The 23,573-nt window shown below is 41.2% G+C and overlaps 1 protein-coding gene across 2 annotated transcripts; it reads right to left on the bottom strand.

Annotated features, from left to right (window-relative positions):
• Nucleotides 1–3,768: 3,768 nt before the first annotated feature.
• zgc:63972 (protein CutA homolog) lies at nucleotides 3,769–23,235 on the bottom strand. Of its 2 annotated transcripts, XM_024397221.2 has the most exons (7): nucleotides 23,087–23,235; nucleotides 22,766–22,930; nucleotides 20,261–20,409; nucleotides 11,383–11,442; nucleotides 4,506–4,551; nucleotides 4,348–4,397; nucleotides 3,771–4,187 (listed from the first exon to the last, which is right to left on the bottom strand). In XM_024397221.2, exons 2-7 carry the CDS (start codon nucleotides 22,844–22,846, stop codon nucleotides 4,085–4,087), a joined length of 489 nt encoding a protein of 162 aa, XP_024252989.1. In that variant the 5' UTR covers nucleotides 22,847–22,930; nucleotides 23,087–23,235; the 3' UTR covers nucleotides 3,771–4,084. The 2 variants fall into 2 exon arrangements, with proteins under 2 accessions (XP_024252990.1, XP_024252989.1); XM_024397222.2 differs by lacking the exon at nucleotides 22,766–22,930 and having other exon boundaries at nucleotides 3,769–4,187; nucleotides 23,087–23,205.
• Between the last annotated feature and the right edge of the window lie 338 nt (nucleotides 23,236–23,573).

Below are 23,573 nucleotides of genomic sequence, written 5' to 3' on the forward strand. Positions count from 1 at the left end.
TTATAACAAATACAAAAATCACTGTTTTAGGACCCTGTCTTTCAAAGATAATTCCTAAAAATCCAAATAACTTAATTGTAAAGGGTTTAAACACTGTTTCCCATGCTTGTTCAAGGAACCATAAACCATACAATTAATGAAAACGCACCTGTGGAATGGTCGTTAATTGCCTACCGTCTGTCAGCGGTTTGTGTATTATAAGGTCACAGTTATGAAAACGTAGGACACTAAAGAGGCCTTTCTACTGACTCTGAAAAACACCAAAAGAAAATGCCCAGGGTCCCTGCTCATCTGCATGAACGTGCCTTAGGCATGCTTTAAGGAGACTTGAGGACTGCAGATGTGGGCAGGGCAATAAATTGAAATGCCCATACTGTGAGAAGCCTAAGACAGCGCTACACGGAGACAGGACGGACAAGTGATCGTCCTCGCAGTGGTAGACCACGTGTAACAACACGTGCACAGGATAGGTACATCCGAAAATCACACCTGTGGGACAGGTACAGGATGGCAACAACAACTGACCGAGTTACACCAGGAACGCACAATCCCTCATCAGTGCTCAGACTGTCCGCAATTGGCTGAGAGAGGCTGGACTGAGGGCTTGTAGGCCTGTTGTAAGGCAGGTCTTCACCAGACATCACCGGCAACAACCTCGCCTATGGGCACAAACCCACCGTCGCTGGACCAGACAGGCCTGGCAAAAAGTGCTCTTCACTGACGAGTCGCGGTTTTGTCTCACCAGGAGTGATGGTCGGATTCGCATTTATCGTCGAAAGAATGAGCGTTACACCGCGGTCTGTACTCTGGAGCGGGATCGATTTAGAGGTGGAGGGTCCATCATGGTCTGGGGCGGTGTGACACAACATCATCGGACTGAGCTTGTTGTCATTGCAGGCAATCTCTACGCTGTAAGTTACAGGGAAGACATCCTCCTCCCTGATGTGGTACCCTTCCTGCAGGCTCACCCTGACATAACCCTCCAGCCTGACAATGCCACCAGCCATACTGCTCGTTCTGTGCTTGATTTCTTGCAAGACAGGAATGTCAGTGTTCTGCCATAGCCAGCGAAGAGCCTGGATCTCAACCCCATTGAGCATGTCTGGGACCTGTTGGATCGGAGGGTGAGGGCTAGGGCCATTCCCCCCAGAAATGTCTTGGAACTTGCAGGTTCCTTGGTGGAAGAGTCGGGTAACATCTCACAGCAAGAACTGGCAAATCTGGTGAAGTCCATGAGGAGGAGATGCACTGCACTACTTAATGCAGCTGGTGGCCACACCAGATACTGACTGTTACTTTTAATTTTCATCCTCCCCCCTTTGTTCAGGGACACATTATTCCATTTCTGTTAGTCACATGTCTGTGGAACTTGTTCAGTTTTTGTCTCAGTTGTTGAATCTTGTCATGTTCATACAAACATTTACACGTTAAGTTTGCTGAAAATAAATGCAGTTGACAGTGAGAGGACGTTTCGTTTTTTGCTGAGTTTATAATGTTATGTAGTAAACTATAATACATTGAATAAACACATAACATTACTGTTTCAAGCCTAATGCTGTTTCCGGGCAATTCTTTTCAGATTTGGAGCTACAAATTCTTTCAGGTCTAACAAACTGACAACAAACATTACAGAGGTCATATCAAACACATGACAAAACACAGACCTGTATAACACAGAGCGCTAACAACAAGAGTCTAACAACTCTGAGTCTGACTTAATCTCAATGTCCAGAGGGGTACAAAGGAGGATCAATGAGTTAGCAAGCTAACTTGCCTAAATATTCTGACCCAATTTTTTAAATTTTTTTAAGATAACCTTGAAATGGACATATCTAGTTGACTCAACAACATAAACATGTGTGAATGTAGCTTTCTTAAATTAATCTCACAAAAATAAGGTTATTTCTGGTTGTTCATCAATGTTAGCTGGCTAACTCATTGATCATGCTTTGTAGTACAGTGGCTTGTGAAAGTATTCACCCCACTTGACATTTTTCCTATTTTGTTGCCTTACAACCTGGAATTAAAATAGATTATTTTGGGGGTTTGTGTCATTTGATTTATACAACATGCCTACCACTTTGAAGGTGCAAAATATTTTTTTTATTGTGAAAGAATCAAGAAATAAAAAACTGAAAACTTGAGCGTGCATAACTATTCACCAATAATTCAGTCAATACTTTGTAGAGCCACCTTTTGCAGCAATTACAGCTACAAGTCTCTTGGGGTATGTCTCTGTAAACTTGGCACATCTAGCCACTGGGATTTTTGCCCATTCTTCAAGGCAAAACTGCTCCAGCTCCTTCAAGTTGGATGGGTTCCGCTGGTGTACCGCAATCTTTAAGTCATACCACAGATTCTCAATTGGGATTGAGGTCTGGGCTTTGACTAGGCCAATCCAAGACATTTAAATGTTTCCCCTTAAACCACTCGAGTGTTGCTTTGTCAGTATGCTTAGGTTCATTGTCCTGCTGGAAGTTTAACCTCTGTCCCTGTCACAAATCTCTGGAAGACAAACAGCTTTCCCTCAAGAATGTCACTGTATTTAGCACCATCCATCATTACTTAAATTCTGACCAGTTTCCCAGTCCCTGCCGAGGAAAAACATCCCACAGCATGAGATGGCCACCATGCTTCACTGTGGGGATGGTTTTGCGCCAGACAATTTTTTCCTGGTGGCCAAAAAGCTACATTTTAGTCTAATCTAACCAGAGTACCATCTCTCATATGCTTGGGGAGTCTCCCACATGCCTTTTGGCAAACACCAAACATGTTTGCTTGTTTTTTTCTGGTCAATCTTCCATAAAGCCCAGCTTTGTGTAGTGTATGGCTTAAAGTGGTCCTATGGACAGATACTCCAATCTCTGCTCTGGAGCTTTGCAGGTCCTTCAGCATTGTCTTTGGTCTCTTTGTTGTCTCTCTGATTAATGCCCTCTTTGCCTGGTCCGTGCGTTTTGGGGGGTGGCCCTCTTGGCAGGTTTGTTGTGGTGTCATATTCTTTCCATTTTTTTTACAATGGATTTAATAGTGCTCCCTTGGGAGGTTCAAAGATCTGGATATTTTTTATAACCCAACCCTGATCTGTACTTCTCCACAACTTTGTCCCTGACCTGTTTGGAGAGATCCTTGGTCTTCATGGTGCCACTTGCTTGGTGGTGCCCCTTGCGTAGTGGTGTTGCAGGCTCTGGGGTCTTTCAAAACAGGTGTTCATATACTGAGATCATGTGACACTTAGATTGCACACAGGTGGACTTTATTTAACTAATTATGTGAATTCTGAAGGTAATTGGCTGCACCAGATCTTATTTAGGGGTTCCATAGCAAAGGGGGTGAATACATATGTCTAACGGTTGTCGTTGGTGGAAGGAGAGGACCAAGGTGCAGAGTGGTACGTGTTCATTATCTTTTAATTACACTGAACACTAAAACAAAAATAACAAAAAGGAACAAACGAAACAGTCCTGTCTGGTACAGAGACAGAAAACAACTACCCACAACTCAAGGGTGAAAACAGGCTGCCTAAGTATGGTTCTCAATCAGAGAAAACGATTGACAGCTGCCTCTGATTGGGAACCATACCAGGCCAAACACATAGAAATACAAACATAGAACAAAACATGGAATGCCCAACCCAACTCACACCCTGACCAACCTAAAATAGAGACATTAAAAAAAGGAACTAAGGTCAGGACGTGACAATATGCATGCACCAATTTTTTTTTTTTTTGAAACAAGTAATTTTTTTTCATTTCACTTCACCAATTTTAACTATTTTGTGTATGTCAATTACATGAAATCCAAATAAAAATCAGTTTAAATTACAGGTTGTAATGCAACAAAATAGGAAAAACGCCAAGGGGGATGAATACTTTTGCAAGGCACTGTATGCCCCTCTGGTGGGAGCTAATCCGTTATCATCTGTGGATTGAGAGTTCAAAAGCATGAGTTTGGACCCCTCGATCTAATCCAAAGCTTCCTGGTTCCTAGCCAATCCCTGTGGCCTAACTCTCCTGTTAATCAACTGATTGGAGATTCACATCCAATAAGATCACAGACCATTGGGGATATTATGCTCCCTCATTCGTCAGTCGTCAGGAACGGCCTCGTCCATCCATTTCATATATGGCAGGCTCCCGTCCTCAACTGGAAAACTCAGCACCTCTGGAGTCTCATAGGGATGGACAGATCTGGGGTGGAGGGAAGGAACAACATAGACATTAGGCAAATTAGCATCCCTACTGCCTTCCTGAGACCTGAAGTACTGTTGCCCTGGACCCAGAAATGCTTTGGCTTTACCTGACATGTAACTGCTTGGGATGATTTCTAAAGGAACCAAATGTAACTTACTTGACAAAGTCTGTGACCCTCTGGATCTTCGAGGTCCTCGTCTTCACAAACTACAATGCAGAAAAGTCCCTGTTATCACTCTGGAAAGTTGGTTTCAACTCACAGCGTAATTCTGAATGACTGGCCAGAGACTTAAAAGCTCTGCCAAATAACCTTACCATCAGAATTTCTGTCGCATCTTGAACCTCTCCTTTCCAGTAATACCTATGGGACAAAAAAACAACTTTGGGACATGCAGTAGGAAATTGTACACACACAGTGAAAAGTATACTTCTGTGTAGTGTATCACATCCGGCCGTGATTAGGAGTCCCATAGGGTGGCGCACAATAGGCCCAGTGTAGTCCGGGTTTGGCTGGGGTAGACCGTCGTTGTAAAGAAGAATTTGTTCTTAACTGACTTGCCTAATTAAATAAAGGTTAAATAAATAAAAAAAATAGATTAAAAAAAATACACACTCAAATATAATGGTTCTAAATAGTACCAGATAGAGGTTCTTTGGCTTGTAACCAGGACCTAGAAGTTAACATCCACCACCTGCCAAATACTGGTAGATTTTGACATTGGCAGGTAAGAGCCAATTCATGCTTGATCCGAAAATGTGGTTGGAGGTGCTATATGGATGGTGTGATGCAAATGCAGAGCCTCCATAGGCACGCAAAGGCCAAAATGAGCTTTGTACCGCATCGCCATGCACCTCTCATATTTTGTAACAATGCGGAGGGCTCCATATAGCTCCGGATTGACATGATTGGTTGACGGTAGTTGGGGTAGGAGATCCTGCATAAACACAAACTCACTTCCTTGACAACTACCTTCACAACAGCTCTGTGCTGCGAAGCGCAAGAAGTATGAATGCACTGACTTCAGCAGTGGACATATATAACCCAATTCAGGAAACTAGCCATATGTCGCAAGTCATGACATAACAGGAGAGACGTTTAAACGTTATTTTTTTTAATCAATATGCGGTTTTTGGCAGAATTGCCTTCTCGATAACAAACTTATGTCATCTGTAAATATGAATAAAGTTGTTAAATTTACAAGCCCTGTGGGATTAGCCAAAGAAAAAGTCAGGAACCTTCCCACTAGCCATGATTGGCTGAGATAATGAGTCGGCTGGACATTCAGAGATATTAGTTTCAGATAGGTCTGCGGTGTAGCATCTTGTGTCTATAAAATTAGCTGGGAGTTATGCGTAGAAAATGCTTTCTACTGCAGTTTAACCTCTTGATCCTTTGGGGGCAGTATTTCATTTTTGGATGAAAAACGTTCCCGTTTTAAACAAGATATTTTGTCACGAAAAGATGCTCGACTATGCATATAATTGACAGCTTTGGAAAGAAAACACTCTGACGTTTCCACTGCAAAGATATTGTCTGTGAGTGCTACAGAACTGATGTTACAGGCGAAACCAAGATGAAATTTCATACAGGAAGTGAGCCAGATTTTGGAGGCGCTGTGTTCCAATGTCTCCTTATATGGCTGTGAATGCGCAAGGAATGAGCCTACACTTTCTGTCATTTCCCCAAGGTGTTTGCAGCATTGTGACGTATTTGTAGGCATATCATTGGAAAATTGACCATAAGAGACTACATTTACCAGGTGTCCGCTCGGTGTCCTCCGTCAAAACTATTGCGTAATCTCCAGGTGCGTGCATTTTTCCATTTTGAACAGAGGAGAAACCGAACTGCAACGAGTGATTTATCATCGAATAGATATGTGAAAAACACCTTGAGGATTGATTCTAAACAACGTTTGTCATGTTTCTGTCGATATTATGGAGTTAATTTGGAAAAAAGTTTGCGTTGTAATGACTGAATTTTCTTTTTTTTTTCTTAGCCAAACGTGATGAACAAAACAGAGCGATTTCTCCTACACAATTCATCTTTTTGGAAAAACTGAACATTTGCTATCTAACTGAGAGTCTCCTCATTGAAAACATCCGAAGTTCTTCAAAGGTAAATTATTTTATTTTAATGCTTTTCTTGTTTTTGTGAAAATGTTGCCTGCTGAATGCTAGGCTTAATGCTATGCTAGCTATCAATACTCTTACACAAATGTTTGTGTAGCTATGGTTGAAAAGCATTTTTTGAAAATCTGAGATGACAGTGTTGTTAACAAAAGGCTAAGCTTGTGAGCCAATATATTTATTTCATTTCATTTGCGATTTTCATGAATAGTTAACGTTGCGTTATGGTAATGAGCTTGAGGCTATAATTACGCTCCCGGATACGGGATTGCTCATCGCAACAGGTTAAAAAAAAATATAACGTTAGCCATGGAGAACTGCAAATATGTTGCTACTACTCTCAATAACTTTGCTGCCCTGAATTTATCGGGCGCTATTGACAAAGGTCAGTGGGAAAAAGTTGGACTAATTTCTGGAGGAAGGTCGTGGAATGCTGAGACTTTGATTATGAAAATGAATCAGATGATAAATTTAGGTAAAACAATTTAATTGAAGAAGACATTGAAGATTCATTTACGTGTATGAAGTGTGGATAGTGTTAGTGATGTTTTCTCAGAATGCCATTTTGCATGGCTAGTTATAGCCTAATGTTAGTTAGCTAACATTGAACCTATTTGGTTAACTTTAGCTAGCTATGTTAGACAGCCAGCTGCAGTTCGATGGCTGCTTGCTAATTTAACATTGAAGCTATTTAGCTATCTATGACAATCGGTTTGTATTGCTGGTAACGTTACTTTATGGACTGGGATTCAAGTAAAAAAAATAGCTAGCTAGCTAACGTTAACATTACATGTCTAAATTAGCTTAACATTAGCGGTGGCTGGCTTGCTAGCTAACATTAACTTACGTGTATGAAGTGTGTGTAACGTATGGATGAAACGGTTACCGGTTTCACGATAAACCACGGTAAAATTCCCGGCGATTAATATTACAGGTTCAAATATTAATTATAATTAAAACCATGTTTGATTACCACGGTTTGAAAAACTCACTGTAAATACTGTCCAGCATCAACCAAAGTTAGCAACAGCCTGAAGCAGGCGCAGCATGCAACGTGGGTTTTGTTGTTTTGTGTGAAAACATGGCGGAAGGCAGTGACAGCGCTCGGGAGATTTTTCAGCCTTCCAAGAGGACCAAATCTGAAGTGTGGTCGTATTTTGGGGTTCATAAGAGTGCTGATGGAAACTTAATCGAAGATGGGTTATCTGTGCATTACTTTGCTATTTATATTTTTGGAATCTTTTACTTCACTACTTATCAAGGAAACATCCCTGGTCATCCCTACTGCATTTGATCTGGCAGACACACTAAACACAAATGCTTCGTTTGTAAATTATATTGGAGTGTGCCCCTGTCTATCTGTAAAAAAAAAAAAATGGTCTGTCTGGTTTAATATAAGGAATTTTAAATTATTTATACTTTTGATACTTTATTTTTTTAAAACCAAATACTTTTAATCAAGTATTTTACTTTGAAGGTTTCTATCATTACATTTACTCAAGTATGACAATTTAGTACTTTTTCCACCACTGGATGTGGCTGGCGGTTATAGCATTTCTTTAACATGACCCATCAATTTAGACAACGGTGTCTGGGCTAGCATCACCTAATATTTCTGAAATATTTTCATCTGGACACTTTCTGTTTACCTGGAATTTTTCCTTATTGTAGGCTAATCCCACTTTTAGTCTTATTCTTGTTTAGCACATGACCTCACATGTGAATCCTTAAAGAGATAGGTGGGGCTGGTTTAAGAGAGTGTGAAGAATGCTGAATGGGTGTAGACAAAGGAGAGCTCTCCAGGAGGTACCAAAACATTCAAAGGCCCTTTTCTCAAAAGTGAGTTTATCAACTTTCAAATTTTGCTACATAAGACTGAGCCGGTCAATCATATCACTGTAAATGCTGCACGGCAAATCCAGCGATCGGAATGACCATGCAGTGCCTTTCAGATGTTAATTTCACCAGCCACATTAGCGGGTGGGCAGGGCCCCCCACCGCGAGCATTTCACTCACATTTGTTAATAACAATAGTCAAGTATTATCATAAATAGTCAAATAAATGCTGCAGGAGCTGTTTTCAAAGTATTTCTGACGTTTTGTTTCATAGCTGGTTAAATAATCGCACAAAATCAAAGAACTACGAATCCGATTTAGCCTATTCCACCTCGCGCTGCAACACTGCCTTGCTGGGGGCTGGCTGTGCACACATGAAGAGCTGAGTAAAAGATTCATTTTTAGAAGCGCTGAGCACAGGCATAAAAGTTGGTCTAATTTACTTGAAGTGAACGTCTACTGAAGTGAGAATTTGTCCTTGTGTTTCTTGGCTATTTAAACGTTTTTCATCACAAGCTAAGTTTTTTTTCCTAAGTTTGAGTTTCAACTGCTAGGGAAGAAAAGACAATGTTTCTACTTGTCAAACTCAATCTCACAGGCACAAATATGTCTCTAGTCATGCAACCATGGTAACCTTCCGCCCTTACATTGGCAGATTAACATTTTTGTCTCATCTGTGATATTTTGGTTAAAATAATTAGGTCACAAAAATTTAAATAAATTAAACAATATTGCACATTACTTCTTACTAGTAATATAGTTATTGTTTTAGAAACATTACAAAGCGTGCTCCTAAATTTTGGGGTGTTTTATTGGTGTAATATTAGCGGGAGAAAAAATATTTTGGGTTGTAAAAAAATGGCTGCCATCTTCCTGGACTAAAAAGTAAATGTTATGCCCTGCTTGTAACCCCAGAGTAACCCTTTTTGGTGCTATCAAGAACTATAAATGTTTTTCTAAAAAGGACCAAAAATGGGTTCCACTATGGTTACCTTTTGTGGGGCTATCTAGAAACCTTTTTTATGGTTCTGTCATGACGTTGGTCTCTGAGTATAGCAACCCCATCCCCCGCTCCCTGCCGCCCCCCTTTCCTCCTTCAACTAGGCTGCTGTGGTCAGAGGTCTTAAATTCCTCAGAAGATCCTGCCTCATGGCCACACAGTATTAGAGGGTAAACTTTCAGAGGACAAAGGAAATCCTTCCACCTCACAGAACTTGAGGTACGAACAAATTTCATGTTCCAGAGAAAGTGTAAAAGACCGGTGAAGAATCCAACTACGAACTGGTGCGTTTGTCACAACTTGGGAAGCTCAAGAGAGACGGTGTGGCCACATTACCATAACGCTGTTTATATATTAGCCTCAGATATGAGGTTTACATCTAATTGTTGTATAAGATGAATGAGTGAGTATGATACTGTTTGTATAATGGTGTAATATGATTGTGGACTGTTTAATGAAGAAAATTACAATTCCCAATTGGATTTGAACTAAATTAGAGGACCGCCCCTGAGCCCAGTTAGGGTCAGACATCCTGGGACAGCCCTTTTCTGCCATTCCGAATAAAACCCAACTTTGAGAAATTATCAGCAGACCATGTTTTTCTCCATTAGGGGAGGACAAAGGTTGTAGACCATTGCTGAATCTTTTAACCATACCACGTGGTTACTCTTATACTATCGATACCGACAGAATAAGAACAAGTTTTTGATATTGATTACTAGTCTGCAGCTAGGAATTCGGTATCATTGAACGCGAAGAACGACAACCGCCGAAACATCCATTCTATAACGAATGTCACTTTGAACTATCCCCTCTAAACAATGTTTATGCATTTATGTGAATTACTTAGTTAGTAATAAATAACTGATTTAATACAATTGATGTATGGATGACTCATAGTGAACACTGGATTCGTGCAGATAACCAACAATTTACAACGTTTGGAATGAGACTAAGGTGAGGGAAAATAAATAAATCATTAATCAGAAGATTATTGATCAGATATGAAAATATCTGAAAGGTTATATTGGGAAATTATAGTAAAGACATGATAGTTCTTTATAGAACCTTTATGGATAATCTGAAAGGTTATTTTTAGATCCTTTTGAAGAAACATCTGGTCAGCCATATTATATTATTAAAATTCCACACATGTTATTATTGTGTTAATTGACACGTTGAATGAAGTGAATTACATCTGGAACAGCTGGGGGTCCCTGAGGAGAGAATTGAGAACCACTGACTGACACAAGGCCACACGTGACTCTTTCACAAGAGACCATCTTTGCCCATAGTCATAGATAATGTCATTTCATAACACAACACATTAGGTAAACTGGAATAAAACACTCTCACTCATGGTTGCACAAAAGGTTAGTCTCAAGTCAAGCAGGACATTCAGTAACAGACACAGCCACTTTGACTGACAGCTGGCCAATATCCACAGTTTCTCTACAGTGACACAAGTCACACAATGGCCTGCTAAGTTGAGGGTTTGGCACTTTTCTCTTATCTTAGGCCATGGATAAGAATGTATGGTGTGTTCTCATAGAGGCGTGTCAATGTTTAAACAGCCACTCAACGAGGTGTTACTGAAGTTACACTTTCAGGAAATAGAACAGCCTGACCTGCTACTAAAATAGTTACGTATCAATCAGTTGAATACTGAGTTAATGGCGATACCCAGCAGGTAGCCTAGTGGTTAGAGCGTTGGACTTGTAACCGAAATGTTGCAAGATCGAATCCCTGAGCTGACAAGGTAAAAATCTGTCGCTCTGCCCCTGAACAAGGCAGTTAAACCACTGTTCCTAGGCCATCATTGAAAAAATGAATTTGTTCTTAACTGACTTGCCTGGTAAAATAAAATGCCAGTCATTGCACTCTGTCCTTATCTGACCTTCTTTTGGTGGCTCAATGACATTGTGCATTCAACTTGTAGATAAGTAACTATTTTAGTAGCAGGTCACTGCTGTTCTGTTTCCTGAAGGTGTAAATCCAGTAGCACCTTGTTGAGTAGCTGGTAAAACATTGACAAGCCTCTATGAGAACAGAAAACACTTTCTTATTCATGGCCAATGCATTTACAGGCTTACACACTTTAGATTGAAACTTTCTCACTCTCTTGTGGTAATGTGAGTCATTTACATTCAGTCAAGTAACCACAATAGTGATTTCCTTAGCAATGGGTAGCCATACTCAAGAAGTGCATGCGTGCCAGACAGAACTTACATCGTAGAAGTCCTGGGCAGAATATTGATGCATGCTGCCATCCTCCTCTCCATAAGGGCTCTGTGGACGAGAGTGGGAAGGAGGAGAGAGAGATCAATTAAAACACTTATGGATATGATCTGGTTATTTTGAGGATATGTCGTTTCTAATTTTGAAAACAATTGAGAACATTTCCTCAATGCTACTAAAAAACTGAAATCTGTCTCACCTCTATTTTCTTTTTTACCAACATGCCACCTGAGCAACTAGAGGAGATAAAACTCTAGATCACCTTTACTCCCTCGCCCTCTAACAAGAAGTACCAGTGATGCGCTCAATACGGACGTGGCCCTATGAAGTGGATGCAAAGCTACAGGACTGTTTCATAGCACAGTCTGCAATATGTTTCGAGATTCATCCAAAAACACTGAGGCGTTGACCATATCAGTCACCGGCTTCCTTAATAAGTGCATCGACGATGTCGTCCCCACAGTGACAGTACGTACATATCTCAAACAGAAGCCATGGACATACCAACATCCCAAGAATGCCAAAGTAACCACTCTAAAATGACTACCTCATAGCACTCACGTCTGTAGCCATGAAATGCTTTGAAAGCCTGGTCATGGCTCCACATCAACATCATCATCCCAGACACCCGTGACCCATTCCAATTCGCATACCTCACTAACAGATCCACAGGTGATGCAATCCCTATTGCACTCCACACCAGAACTGGGCAGAAAATGTGCATGAGTTTCAGGTCCCTGTATTAGGGTAAAACTAGGTCCTCAAAATAAGGCCTTAGGAAATGTATATCTATTTTGTATTTTATTCACTTTGGACCTCACTTGAGAGATCCGTGAAATCCATCGGACAGAAAATGGATGAACCCATAACAAATACAGTCATGGGTGGTAACTCCACAATTTAACCGCAAGGCACGGTGGGAAATATTTGAATACAGCTTTAGACTAAGCAGTGTATTAATTTAACACTGTTCCGGTGTCTATATGTCAGTGTTAATTTGTTTTATTTCAACAATGGAGAATTTGCTGTGCAGCATAGTGTCGAAGCTTATTTATACTTATCTGTACACAATATCATTGGTTGGTTGCTTGGGTATACTTGATTATCTACACCTGGGGTATGTTCAGGAGAATGGAAATGAAAATAATATTCATATAGAAACAGACGTCATCTGTCCCAATCCAACAGACAGGCGTTAAACTCAACTCCGTGGCCCATGGGAGACTGGACACTCACAAGGCGTAAGAGATTGGGGAGGCAGTCTGGGCACCCTTCATCTATCCAAGAAGATACAATCCAGTTATCAAACTGGTTTGCCCCCCTTGGTGCCGGACCTACCAGCCCCGGGAGTCAGCACGGATCCTGGATGTTTACCAACAGCCGGCGGCCGCCCAGTGGAACCTCCCTCACGGCCATGGCAACCACAGTTCAACAGGTTGCTTCCCCATCGGATTCCATCACGACCAACATCATGGTGGGCAGCTTGATGGTGAGAGATTTTGTCCTGCCTATGATCTGTGGACCGACCAAGGTCCACTGTCAACAAGGAGCCTGTGTCCATGACATCAACTCCCCCCTGCCCACGGTTCTAGCCAACTACTCTAACATAGAGACCATCGTCACTCACATAGGTTTTAACGACCTTCGTTTTAGGTGATCTGAGGGAGGACTACAAACATGTTTTAAACATGCTCGCTAGCACAGGGAATATAATAATAATCTCTGTTCCCCTCCCGTGATACTGAAGGGGTTCGGAACGTTTCAGCCGACTCATCAACAAGTACCTGAAGAAACTTTGCAACTTTGTGTGACAACTTTGATTTGCCGTGGAAGAAACCAGCACTTTTTAACAGAGACAGGATTCACCCTAACCGCAGGGGTTCCAGGATTATTTCCAGCTGTTGGATTCTAGCTTGAAATATACTTATTCATGTTACCATACTACAATGTATTGATTCATTTACATGTACACTTCCCGTCAAAACTTTGGGGTCACTTAGAATTGTCCTTGTTTTTGTCCATTAAAATAACATCAAATTGACCAGAAATATAGTGAAGACATTGTTAATGTCGTAAATGACAATTGTAGATGGAAACGGAAGATTTTTAAATGGAATATCTACATAGGCGTACAGAGGCCCATTATCAGCAACCATCACTCCTGTGTTCCAATGGCGCGATGTGTTAGCTAATCCAAATGTATGATTTTGAAAGACAAATTGATCATTAGAAAACCCTTTTGCAATTATGTTAGCACAGCTGAAAACTGTTGTGCTAATTAAAGAAGCAATAAAACTGGGCTTCTTTAGACTAGTTGAGTATCTGGAGCATCAGCATTTGTGGGTTCGATTACAGGCTCAAAATGTCCGGAAACAAAGAACTTTCTTCTGAAACTCGTCAGTCTGTTCTTGTTATGAGAAATGAAGGCTATTCCATGTGAGAAATTGTCAAGAAACTGAAGATCTTGTACAACGCTGTGTACTACTCCCTTCACAGAACAGCGCAAACGGGCTCTAACCAGAATAGAACGAGGAGTGGTAGGCCCCGGTGCACAACTGAGCAAGAGGACAGGTATATTGGAGTGTCTAGTTTGAGAAACAGATGCCTCACAAGTCCTCAACTGGCAGCTTCATTAAATAGTACCCGCAAAACACCAGTCTCAAAGTCAACAGTGAAGAGGCGACTGGGATGCTGTCCTTCTAGGCAGAGTTCCTCTATCCAGTGTCCGTGTTATTTTGCCCATCTTAATATTTTATTTTTATTGGCCAGTCTGAGATATGTACTTCTTCTTTGCAACTCTGCCTAGAGCATCCCGGAGTCGCCTCTTCACTGTTGACTTTGAGACTGGTGTTTTGCGGGCACTATTTAATGAAGCTGCCAGTTGAGGACTTGTGAGGCGTCTGTTTCTCAAGCTTGGTTGGAGTCTACTTGTGGTAAATTAAATATATTGGACATGATTTAGAAAGGCATACACCTGTCTATATAAGGTACCACAGTTGACAGTGCATGTCAGAGCAAAAACCAAGCCATGAGGTCGAAGGAATTGTCTGTAGATCTTCGAGACAGGATTGTGTCGAGGAACAGATCTGGGGAAGGGTACAAAAAAACAGTCTGCAGCATTAAAGGTCATTCTTAAATGGAAGAAGTTTGGAACCACTAAGACTCTTCCTAGAGCTGGCCGCCCGGCAAACAGAGCAATCGGGGGAGAAGGGCCTTGGTCAGGGAGGTGACGAAGAACCCAATGGTCAATCTGACAGAGCTCCAGAGTTTGTCTGTGGAGATGGGAGAACCTTTCAGAAGGACAACCATCTCTGCAGTACTCCACCAATAAGACCTTTATGGTAGAGTAGCCAGATGGAAGCCACTCCTCAGTAAAAAGCACATGACAGCCAACTTGGATTTTGCCAAAAGGCACCTAAAGAACTCTCAGACCATGAGAAGCAAGATTTTCTGGTCTGATGAAAGCAAGATAGTACTCCTTGGCTTGAATGCCTACTGTTTTAGCTACTGTTTTAGCTAGCTCTCCCAATTCAACACCTGTGATTACTGTATGCCTCGCTGTATGTCTCTCTCAAATGTCAATATGCCTTGTATACTGTTGTTCAGGTTAATTACCATTGTTTTAGTTTACAATGGAGCCCCTAGTTCCACTCTTCATACCCCTGATACCTCCTTTGTCCCACCTCCCACACATGCGGTGACCTCACCCATTACAACCAGCATGTCCAGAGATACAACCCTCTCATCATCACCCAGTGCCTGGGCTTACCTCCGCTGTACCCGCACCCCACCATACCCCTGTCTGCGCATTATGCCCTGAATATATTCTACCATGCCCAGAAATCTGCTCCTTTTATTCTCTGTCCCGAACGCTCTAGGCGACCAGTTTTGATAGCCTTTAGCCGCACCCTCATTCTACTCCTCCTCTGTTCCGCGGGTGATGTAGAGGTAAACCCAGGCCCTGCATGTCCCCAGGCACCCTCATTTGTTGACTTGTTGACTGTGATCGAAAAAGCCTTGGTTTCATGCATGTCAACATCAGAAGCCTCCTCCCTAAGTTTGTTTTCCTCACTGCTTTAGCACACTCTGCTAACCCTGATGTCCTTGCCGTGTCTGAATCCTGGCTCAGGAAGGCCACCAAAAATTCTGAGATCTCCATACCCAACTATAACATTTTCCATCAAGATAGAACTGCCAAAGGGGGAGGAGTTGCAGTCTACTGTAGAGATAGCCTGCAAAGTAATGTCATACTTTCCAGGTCCATATCCAAACAGTTCGAACTACTAATTTTGAAAATTACTCTCTCCAGAAATAAGTCTCTCACTGTTGCCGCCTGCTACCGACCCACCTCAGCTCCCAGCTGTGCCCTGGACACCATTTCTGATGTTGGGCGATGAGGCCTGGCTCGCAGTCGGCGTTCCAATTCATCCCAAAGGTGTCGATTGGGTTGAGGTTAGGGATCTGTGCAGGCAGGTCAAGTTATTAAACACCGATCTCAACAAACCATTTCTGTATGGACCTCGCTTTGTGTACGGGGGCATTGTCACAATGAAACAAGGGCCTTCCCCAAACTGTAGATCCAATGTTGGAAGCACAGAAGCATATAGAATGTCATTGTATGCTGTAGCATTAAGGTGTCCCTTCACTGGAATTAAGGGGTTAGCCAGAAACATGAAAAACAGCCCCAGACCATCATTCCTCCTTCACCAAACTATACATTTGGCACAATGCATTGGTGCAGGTAACATTTTCTTTGCATCCGCCAAACCCAGATTAGTCCATCTGACTGCCAGGCCATTTTTATGCGCTATACACACTTCAGCACCCTGCGGTCCCATTCTGTGAGATTGTGTGGCCTACCACTTTGCGGCTGAGTTGTTGTTGCTCCTAGACGTTTCCACTTCACAATAACAGCACTTACAATTGACCGGAGAAGCTCTAGAAGGGCAGAAATGTGATAAATTGTTGGAAAGGTGGCATCCTATGACGGTGCCACGTTGAAAGTCACTTAGCTCTTCAGTAAGGCCATTCTACAGCCAATGTTTCTCTATGGATATTGCATGGCTGTGTGCTCAATTTTAAACAACTAACAGCAATGGGTGTGGCTGAAATAGCTGAATCCACTCATTTGAAGGGGTGTCCACTTCAAATCAAATCAAATTTTATTTGTCACATACACATGGTTAGCAGATGTTAATGCGAGTGTAGCGAAATGCTTGTGCTTCTAGTTCCGACAATGCAGTAATAACGAGCAAGTAATCTAACTAACAATTCCAAAAAAAAAAAAAAAAAACTACTGTCATACACAGTGTAAGGGGATAAAGAATATGTACATAAGGATATATGAATGAGTGATGGTACAGAGCAGCATAGGCAAGATACAGTAGATGATATCGAGTACAGTATATACATATGAGATAAGTATGTAAACCAAGTGGCATAGTTAAAGTGGCTAGTGATACATGTATTACATAAGGATGCAGTTGACGAGAGTACAGTATCAACGTATGCATATGAGATGAACAATGTAGGGTAAGTAACATTATATAAGGTAGCATTGTTTAAAGTGGCTAGTGTACCACTTACCGTGGTATATATAGTGTATGTTGTGTAGTTAATATTTCAGCATTATTTTCATTGTTTTTTATTTGTTGTTTTTTTCCCTGTAAAGCACATTGCATTGCATTCCATGTCTGAAATGTGATTTATAAATAAAGCTTGATTTGATTTAGATAAAATATGATCTGCTGTCCGATAGATTGAAATATTGTAGGACATTGTGTGTGCTCTAGTCATTATATTTCTATCTGGAACATCCAGCCCCAGTTACAGCCCTGACATTAGTTGAAGGCAGCAAATCTGAAAAGTAGACACTTTCTGAGATCTGTATTTAAATAGTTAAACATAAATTTTTTCAGATCTGTATTTAAATAGTTGTCACCTCCAATGTAACTATTTGTTCTGCCAAAAAAATAGCTACTTTCCACAAAGCATATTTAAAACTATAGTTATCCCAGGTCTGCTCCACACTGCCCTCTCAGAGCATGCCTCCATTCACTTCGACAGGGCAGCAGTGGAGCAGATCGAGAGATTCAAGTTCCTCAGTGTCTACTAAGGAATTATCATGGACCACACACACCAACACAGTCGTGAAGAAGGAACGACAACACGTCTTCCCCCTCAGGATCCTAAAAAGATTCAGCATGGGCTCTCAGATTCTCAAAAAGTTCTACAGCTGCACCATTGAGGACACCTTGACTGGCTGAAAAAGTGAATTGAGGGCATCTTGACCCTCCCCAAAGTCAATACTTTGTAGAGCCACCTTTTGCAGCAATTACAGCTGCAAGTCTCTTGGGGTATGTCTCTATAAGCTTGGCACATCTAGCCACTGGGATTTTTGCCCATTCTTCAAGGCAAAACTTCTCCAGCTCCTTCAAGTTGGATGGGTTCCACTGGTGTACAGCAATCTTTAAGTCACACCACAGATTCTGAATTGGATTGAGGTCCAGGCTTTGACTAGGCCATTCCAAGACAAGGCCATTCTAAGACGTAAACCACTCGAGTGTTGCTTTAGCAGTATGCTTAGGGTCATTGTCTGGAAGGTGAACCTCCGTCCCAGTCTCAAATCTCTGGAAGACTGAAACAGGTTTCCCTCAAGGATATCCCTGTATTTAGTGCCATCCATCATTCCTTAAATTCTGTCCAGTTTCCCGGTCCCTGGGATGGTGTTCTCAGGGTGATGAAGGGTGTTGGGTTTGCGCCAGACATAGTGTTTTCCTTGATGGCCAAAAAAGTCCATTTGAGTCTCATCTGACCAGAGTACTTTCTTCCATATTCTTGGGTAGTCTCCCACATGCCTTTTGGCGAACACCAAACATGTTTGCTTATTTTTGTCTGGCCACACTTCCTTAAAGCCCAGATCTGTAGAATGTATGGCTTAAAGTGGTCCTATGGACAGATACTCCAATCTCCGCTGTGGAGCTTTGCAGCTCCTTCAGGGTTATCTTTGCTCTTTGTTGCCTCTCTGATTGATGCACTCCTCGCCTGGTCTGTAAGTTGTGGTGGGCGGCCCTTTCTTAGCAGGTTTGTTGTGGTGCCATATTCTTTCAGGTTTTTAATAATGGATTTAATGGTGCTCCGTGGGATGTTCAAAGTTTCTGATATTTCTTTATAACCCAACCCTGATCTGTACTTCCCCACAACTTTGTCCCTGACCTGTTTGGAGAGCTCCCTGGTCTTCATGGTGCTGCTTGCTTGGTGGTGCCCCTTGTTTAGAGGTGTTGCAGGCACTGGGGCCTTTCAGGACAGGTGTATATATACTGAGATCATGTGACAGATCATGTGCCACTTAGATTGCACACAGGTGGACTTTTTTAAACTAATTATGTGACTTCTGAAGGTAATTGGCTGCACCAGATCGTATTTAGGGGCTTCATAGCAGAGGGGGTGAAGACATATGCGTGCACCACTTTTCCATTTTTTTTTTTAATTTTAAGATTTTCTGAAGCAAGTCATTTTTTTCACTTCACCACTTCATTACATGAAATCAATTTAAATTACAGGTTGTAATGCAACAAAATAGGAAAAACGCCAAGGGGGATGAATACTTTTACAAGGCACTGTATATGTACATATCTACCTCAATTACCTCATACCCCTGTAAATCGACTCGGCTGTTACCCCATGTATATAGCCAAGTTATTGTTACTTATTGTATATTTATTCCTTGTGTTATCATTTTTTTCTCTCTGCATTGTTAGAAGGGCTTGTATAAATAGGCTTTTCGCTGTTAGTCTACACCAGTTGTTTGATGAAGCATATGACAACAAAAAAATCGTTTTTTTTTTTACTTGATTTGACTGCTCTAACCTGTGAAGACAGGACGGAGGATGGCCATTTACATTTTGGCAGAAGATCGTGGCTTGTTTGAAAGCTACTCAGTGTTCTATCCAGGCAGGCACACGGTAAACAGAGAATAGCTCATCTACATGCACCACAGACGCAGGGAGAGAGGAAGCTGCACTCACAGTAGTACTCCACTGGCTTATGGCTTTCACAGCTTACTCACTTATTTCCTATAAATGCAGAAAGAGAAAGCAATAATAAGAGCTTAGGTCTGAAGTGAACGTAACATCACTCAGTATTCCGGAATGCTCCAAATAAGTATTTATTATTATTATTTATTTTTAATTTTTATGAGTCATCTACAAATAGGAGAGAACTGACGCATTGTGGAAATCCTAATTACTGAGCATATAATCTAGTTAGTGGTTAGATATATTACATGGGTGATATTAATAGGGCCAGGAGTTTTTTCCTGGCCAAGTGTCCTCACCAGGAAAAACTCTGGGCTCTATACCGAGACTGGTCTTGAGTACAACAACACTGGAGACTAGTATTCTGTTGTGGTAATGGTATGCTGTCCCAACATGGTCTCAGAGCATTTTGTATAATTCTGTATCTAAATCCGAGAAACTCAGTTTAGTATGATGTGTTATGATTGGTATGGTATGTATTAATATGTGGATGTCCATCACCCATTTCGTAAGATGTGCTACAAATTACAATTTGTATTATATGTTACGAATTTGAAAATGTACAATATGTAAAGAATATGCAAAACGTAGGATATGTTACGATTGCTATGTGGGTGCTAATGTTAGCTAGCTTGCTAACGTTAGCTAGGCTAGGGGTTAGGGTTAAGTTTCAGAGATAGGTTAAACTCTTTAAAGTAACCATCTTTAAAGTAACCATCTGTCTTATGTAACCATACCAAACGTAACATATCATACTCATTTGAGTACCCTGCTTTTACATTTACTATATTATGTCTCGTCTATGAGACCAGGCTGGCTGTTCGGTAGCCTACCTGCCTATGTCCTTGGCTGCCTGTTCATTGGGGCAGTTGATGAGGAGGACCGAGTGGTGTCCAGGTACGTAGCTCCCCGTGAAGGCAGAATGGAGCTGGACACACAGGGCCCTCAGCATGGGATACATGGACATGGTCAACACCATTCCCTGGAGAAGAGGATGGAAGGGAGAACAGCAATACAATTCACTTTAATACAATCGCAAGATGTCACCCACACAGTAACACATTCCTGTAAATTTACAGCAAAATTTTACTGTGAGGTAATGTAATTCTAAATTACAGTACCCGTGCTGTTCAGCTACACTGATTTAGAACGGTTGATAACGGTTGAATATTAACCCTCCTGTTGTGTTCGTTTCATGTTCATTAATTCTGTGATCTTTTTATCAATTTATGTTCTTGTGAACATTACAAGTTCTGAATTTCTATTTGCAGTTTATGGCCTGTAGGCCTAATCATAATCATAAAGCATAATGTATGGATTATTTTGACTTGAACAAATGAAACATAGTGCTATTTATCACAGACTACTTTGTGTCAAAGTTTAACAAGGACTCTCTCCTCCTTACCAGTGTCATGATCAAAGATATGATCAAGAACCTCACATTCAGTATATCGTTTGGTCATGTGCTGCCACAGAATGAATTGTGAGCAAGGCCTCAAACAAACTGTACATATCAGAGTTGCGAGAAAAGTTATATATATTATTGAAACATTGTTGCAATTGTTTGTGAGAATGCCAACAGGTGTTTCCCGTAGGGGAAAGATTATATTGGGGAAAGGTTCCTGTTGGGGTTGCCATGGAAGCCAAGAAGGGGAGTGAGGTGTGTGTGTGTGTGCGCTCAAACACACATGCATGTGGGGGTCTGGGAGACGAAGTGTGCCCATCTGATGAATGGGCATGTGCCTGAACTCAATTTTAGACACTAATTGTAGTCTCACCTGTTCATTTCTAATGACCGGTGTACAAAAGTTAAATAAAACACCCAAAATCTTATGAAAAGCATCGAAATGTATTTTGTGTGTTCAGATGCCCTATGTGGACAAAGTCATGGAACCTTATGACAATCAGATTAAATGAACTACATTTTTCAGAGAGAGAACTTGTAAATTGGTCCAATTCGACCCGAACACAGCAGGAAGGTTAAGCAGTGTCCTTTTGATTTGTTTTGCCTTGTAATCACTGCCAGTTTGGAAGCCTTTGTTTAGTTATTAACATAAAGTTATTAAACACCAAATATTCATAAATATGCTGTAATATACAAATACCTAGCAGCCAACCTGCTTGCACTCATCCCATGTGATTACCGTAGAATACCAACAAGATTACAGTAGCATTTATTTTCTTACATTATAGTAGGCTCATTTCACAGTTTTGTACTATGTCAGTCATTGCTCTGCATTTTACAGTTACCTACAGGAAGCTGGTGGCAAGTACATGTGAATATTACAATAACGTACTTTGCACTAGCCAGAGATGGGCAAAGATACATCCAAAAGGTATGTTATTACAAATACAGGATATTATGAAGACCAATGTATCCTTAACTAAAACAACATTCCCAGTAACGGATACAGAATTGTTTTACTTGCTATGACTATGACATGCAGTAATTTACTGTACATTTACAGCAACCTTCTGGCTACTGTACTGCCTGTAATTTCCTTGAAAAATTACAGGAAATGTTTTACAGTGCACCTTGAGGTGGTAGTAATGATGATGACATAACAAACATAATACTTTTACATATTTTTTATTTAAGATTTATTTACTCAGAATACCTTTTTCCCAAAGGGAGAACCATTATGCCCTTAGTCACAGATCTAGTATTAGATACATTACCCTACTGCAACTCCTAATCTTAACCATTAGTGAGCTGAACAAAACCTAACCCTCCATCCGTGTTTATAGGGACATATTTCACATATCACATCTCTGAGTTGAGGTCACATCAGGACAAGTGGTGAAAGGAGTTAGGACACGGTCCTGACCCTGACGGTCATTCATTGGTAGCGAACAAAGCCAGGTATTATCCATATAACTGTCCTCTCAGAATGCTGGAATGCTGTGTCCGGGATACAGCTTGGTGACTCTCTCTGTCCTCTATCCTCTTATCATTGCACTGCCACAGCTGAATGGTTAGTCGGAACAGATAGCGACCAATTTATAATCCGCTCTCTCTCTCTCTGCAGCTCCTGTCCCTGTTTCGTTGCAAGCGGCATGGTATGAGATGGAATGATTGGCATTTCAATCAATATTAAAGTGCCCCACCTCCCCGTCCAAAACATCCGCCAAATGTTTTATAATTAAACAGACGCATTTCACGTAGGCTAATTAAATAAATATGTGACTAGGCCTATTTGGTGACGGTTGCCCCATATAATTTAACTGATTTTATATAGCGAATGTGTTACTTATTACTACAAAACTGCATCCAGCGCGAAAATAATTTGCCACCTGCTGGATACAAAGCATTTTATTCAACAAAATAATGAACTTACCATACAGATCACGAACAATCCCAAACGACAGAGAATTTGAGCTAGGGACTCCTTGTGAAATCGTGGGTACAGCCAGTCCATTTTACTCTGACCGAGTTCTTCAAACTGTCAGGTCCGGGAGAGAGTGAGTTCGAGAACAGAGGCACCTTGTGCGCTCAATTTGTCCTGGAGAAGGGGAGAGTAGGCTACTAACTTCTAGGCAGCTATGTGCTTTTACCCTCACCTACCAATAAAGTTCTCACTTCATAGTCCGTGAGTAATTTCTGGTGAATAATAGTCTATTTTGAATGTTTAAAATCTGCAAAAGTGAACCGTACTCACTTTTCTGCTGGATAAACCATATATTGGTGGATCAGCGCAGTGGAAACAAGAATCCGCTTGTCATTGGATGTTTGACACTTCCTGATACAACAGCGTCCAACCAAACACCGGTTTCGCCCTAGGTCGCTACCCGAAACCCCGCCATAAACAGTTTTTGCGCTGTCATAAACAAGCGCTTTTCACTGGATGCGAGATAGTGAATAGAGAGTGGGAAGTATGTTGTGCGCAGATTAGGAATATAAATGGTTGAATTGTTGCTTGTTTGACAGGTACAATTAAGTAAGTCTGCCAAATATATGCACAAGGAAACTGCTCCATTTACCTGCAAACCAACATCCGGGTCATGGCATCAACAACACAATAATGGTTGAGTTTATTGAACACGCAATTCATAATTATAAAATATATAAACATGTTATGATAAACAAAGACATAATGACATGTCCTAAAAATATTGCCACAACCTAATCCCACACTGTGAATATAT

This window comes from Oncorhynchus tshawytscha, linkage group LG33 (assembly GCF_018296145.1).
Source record: "Oncorhynchus tshawytscha isolate Ot180627B linkage group LG33, Otsh_v2.0, whole genome shotgun sequence".
NCBI lineage: Eukaryota > Metazoa > Chordata > Actinopteri > Salmoniformes > Salmonidae > Oncorhynchus > Oncorhynchus tshawytscha.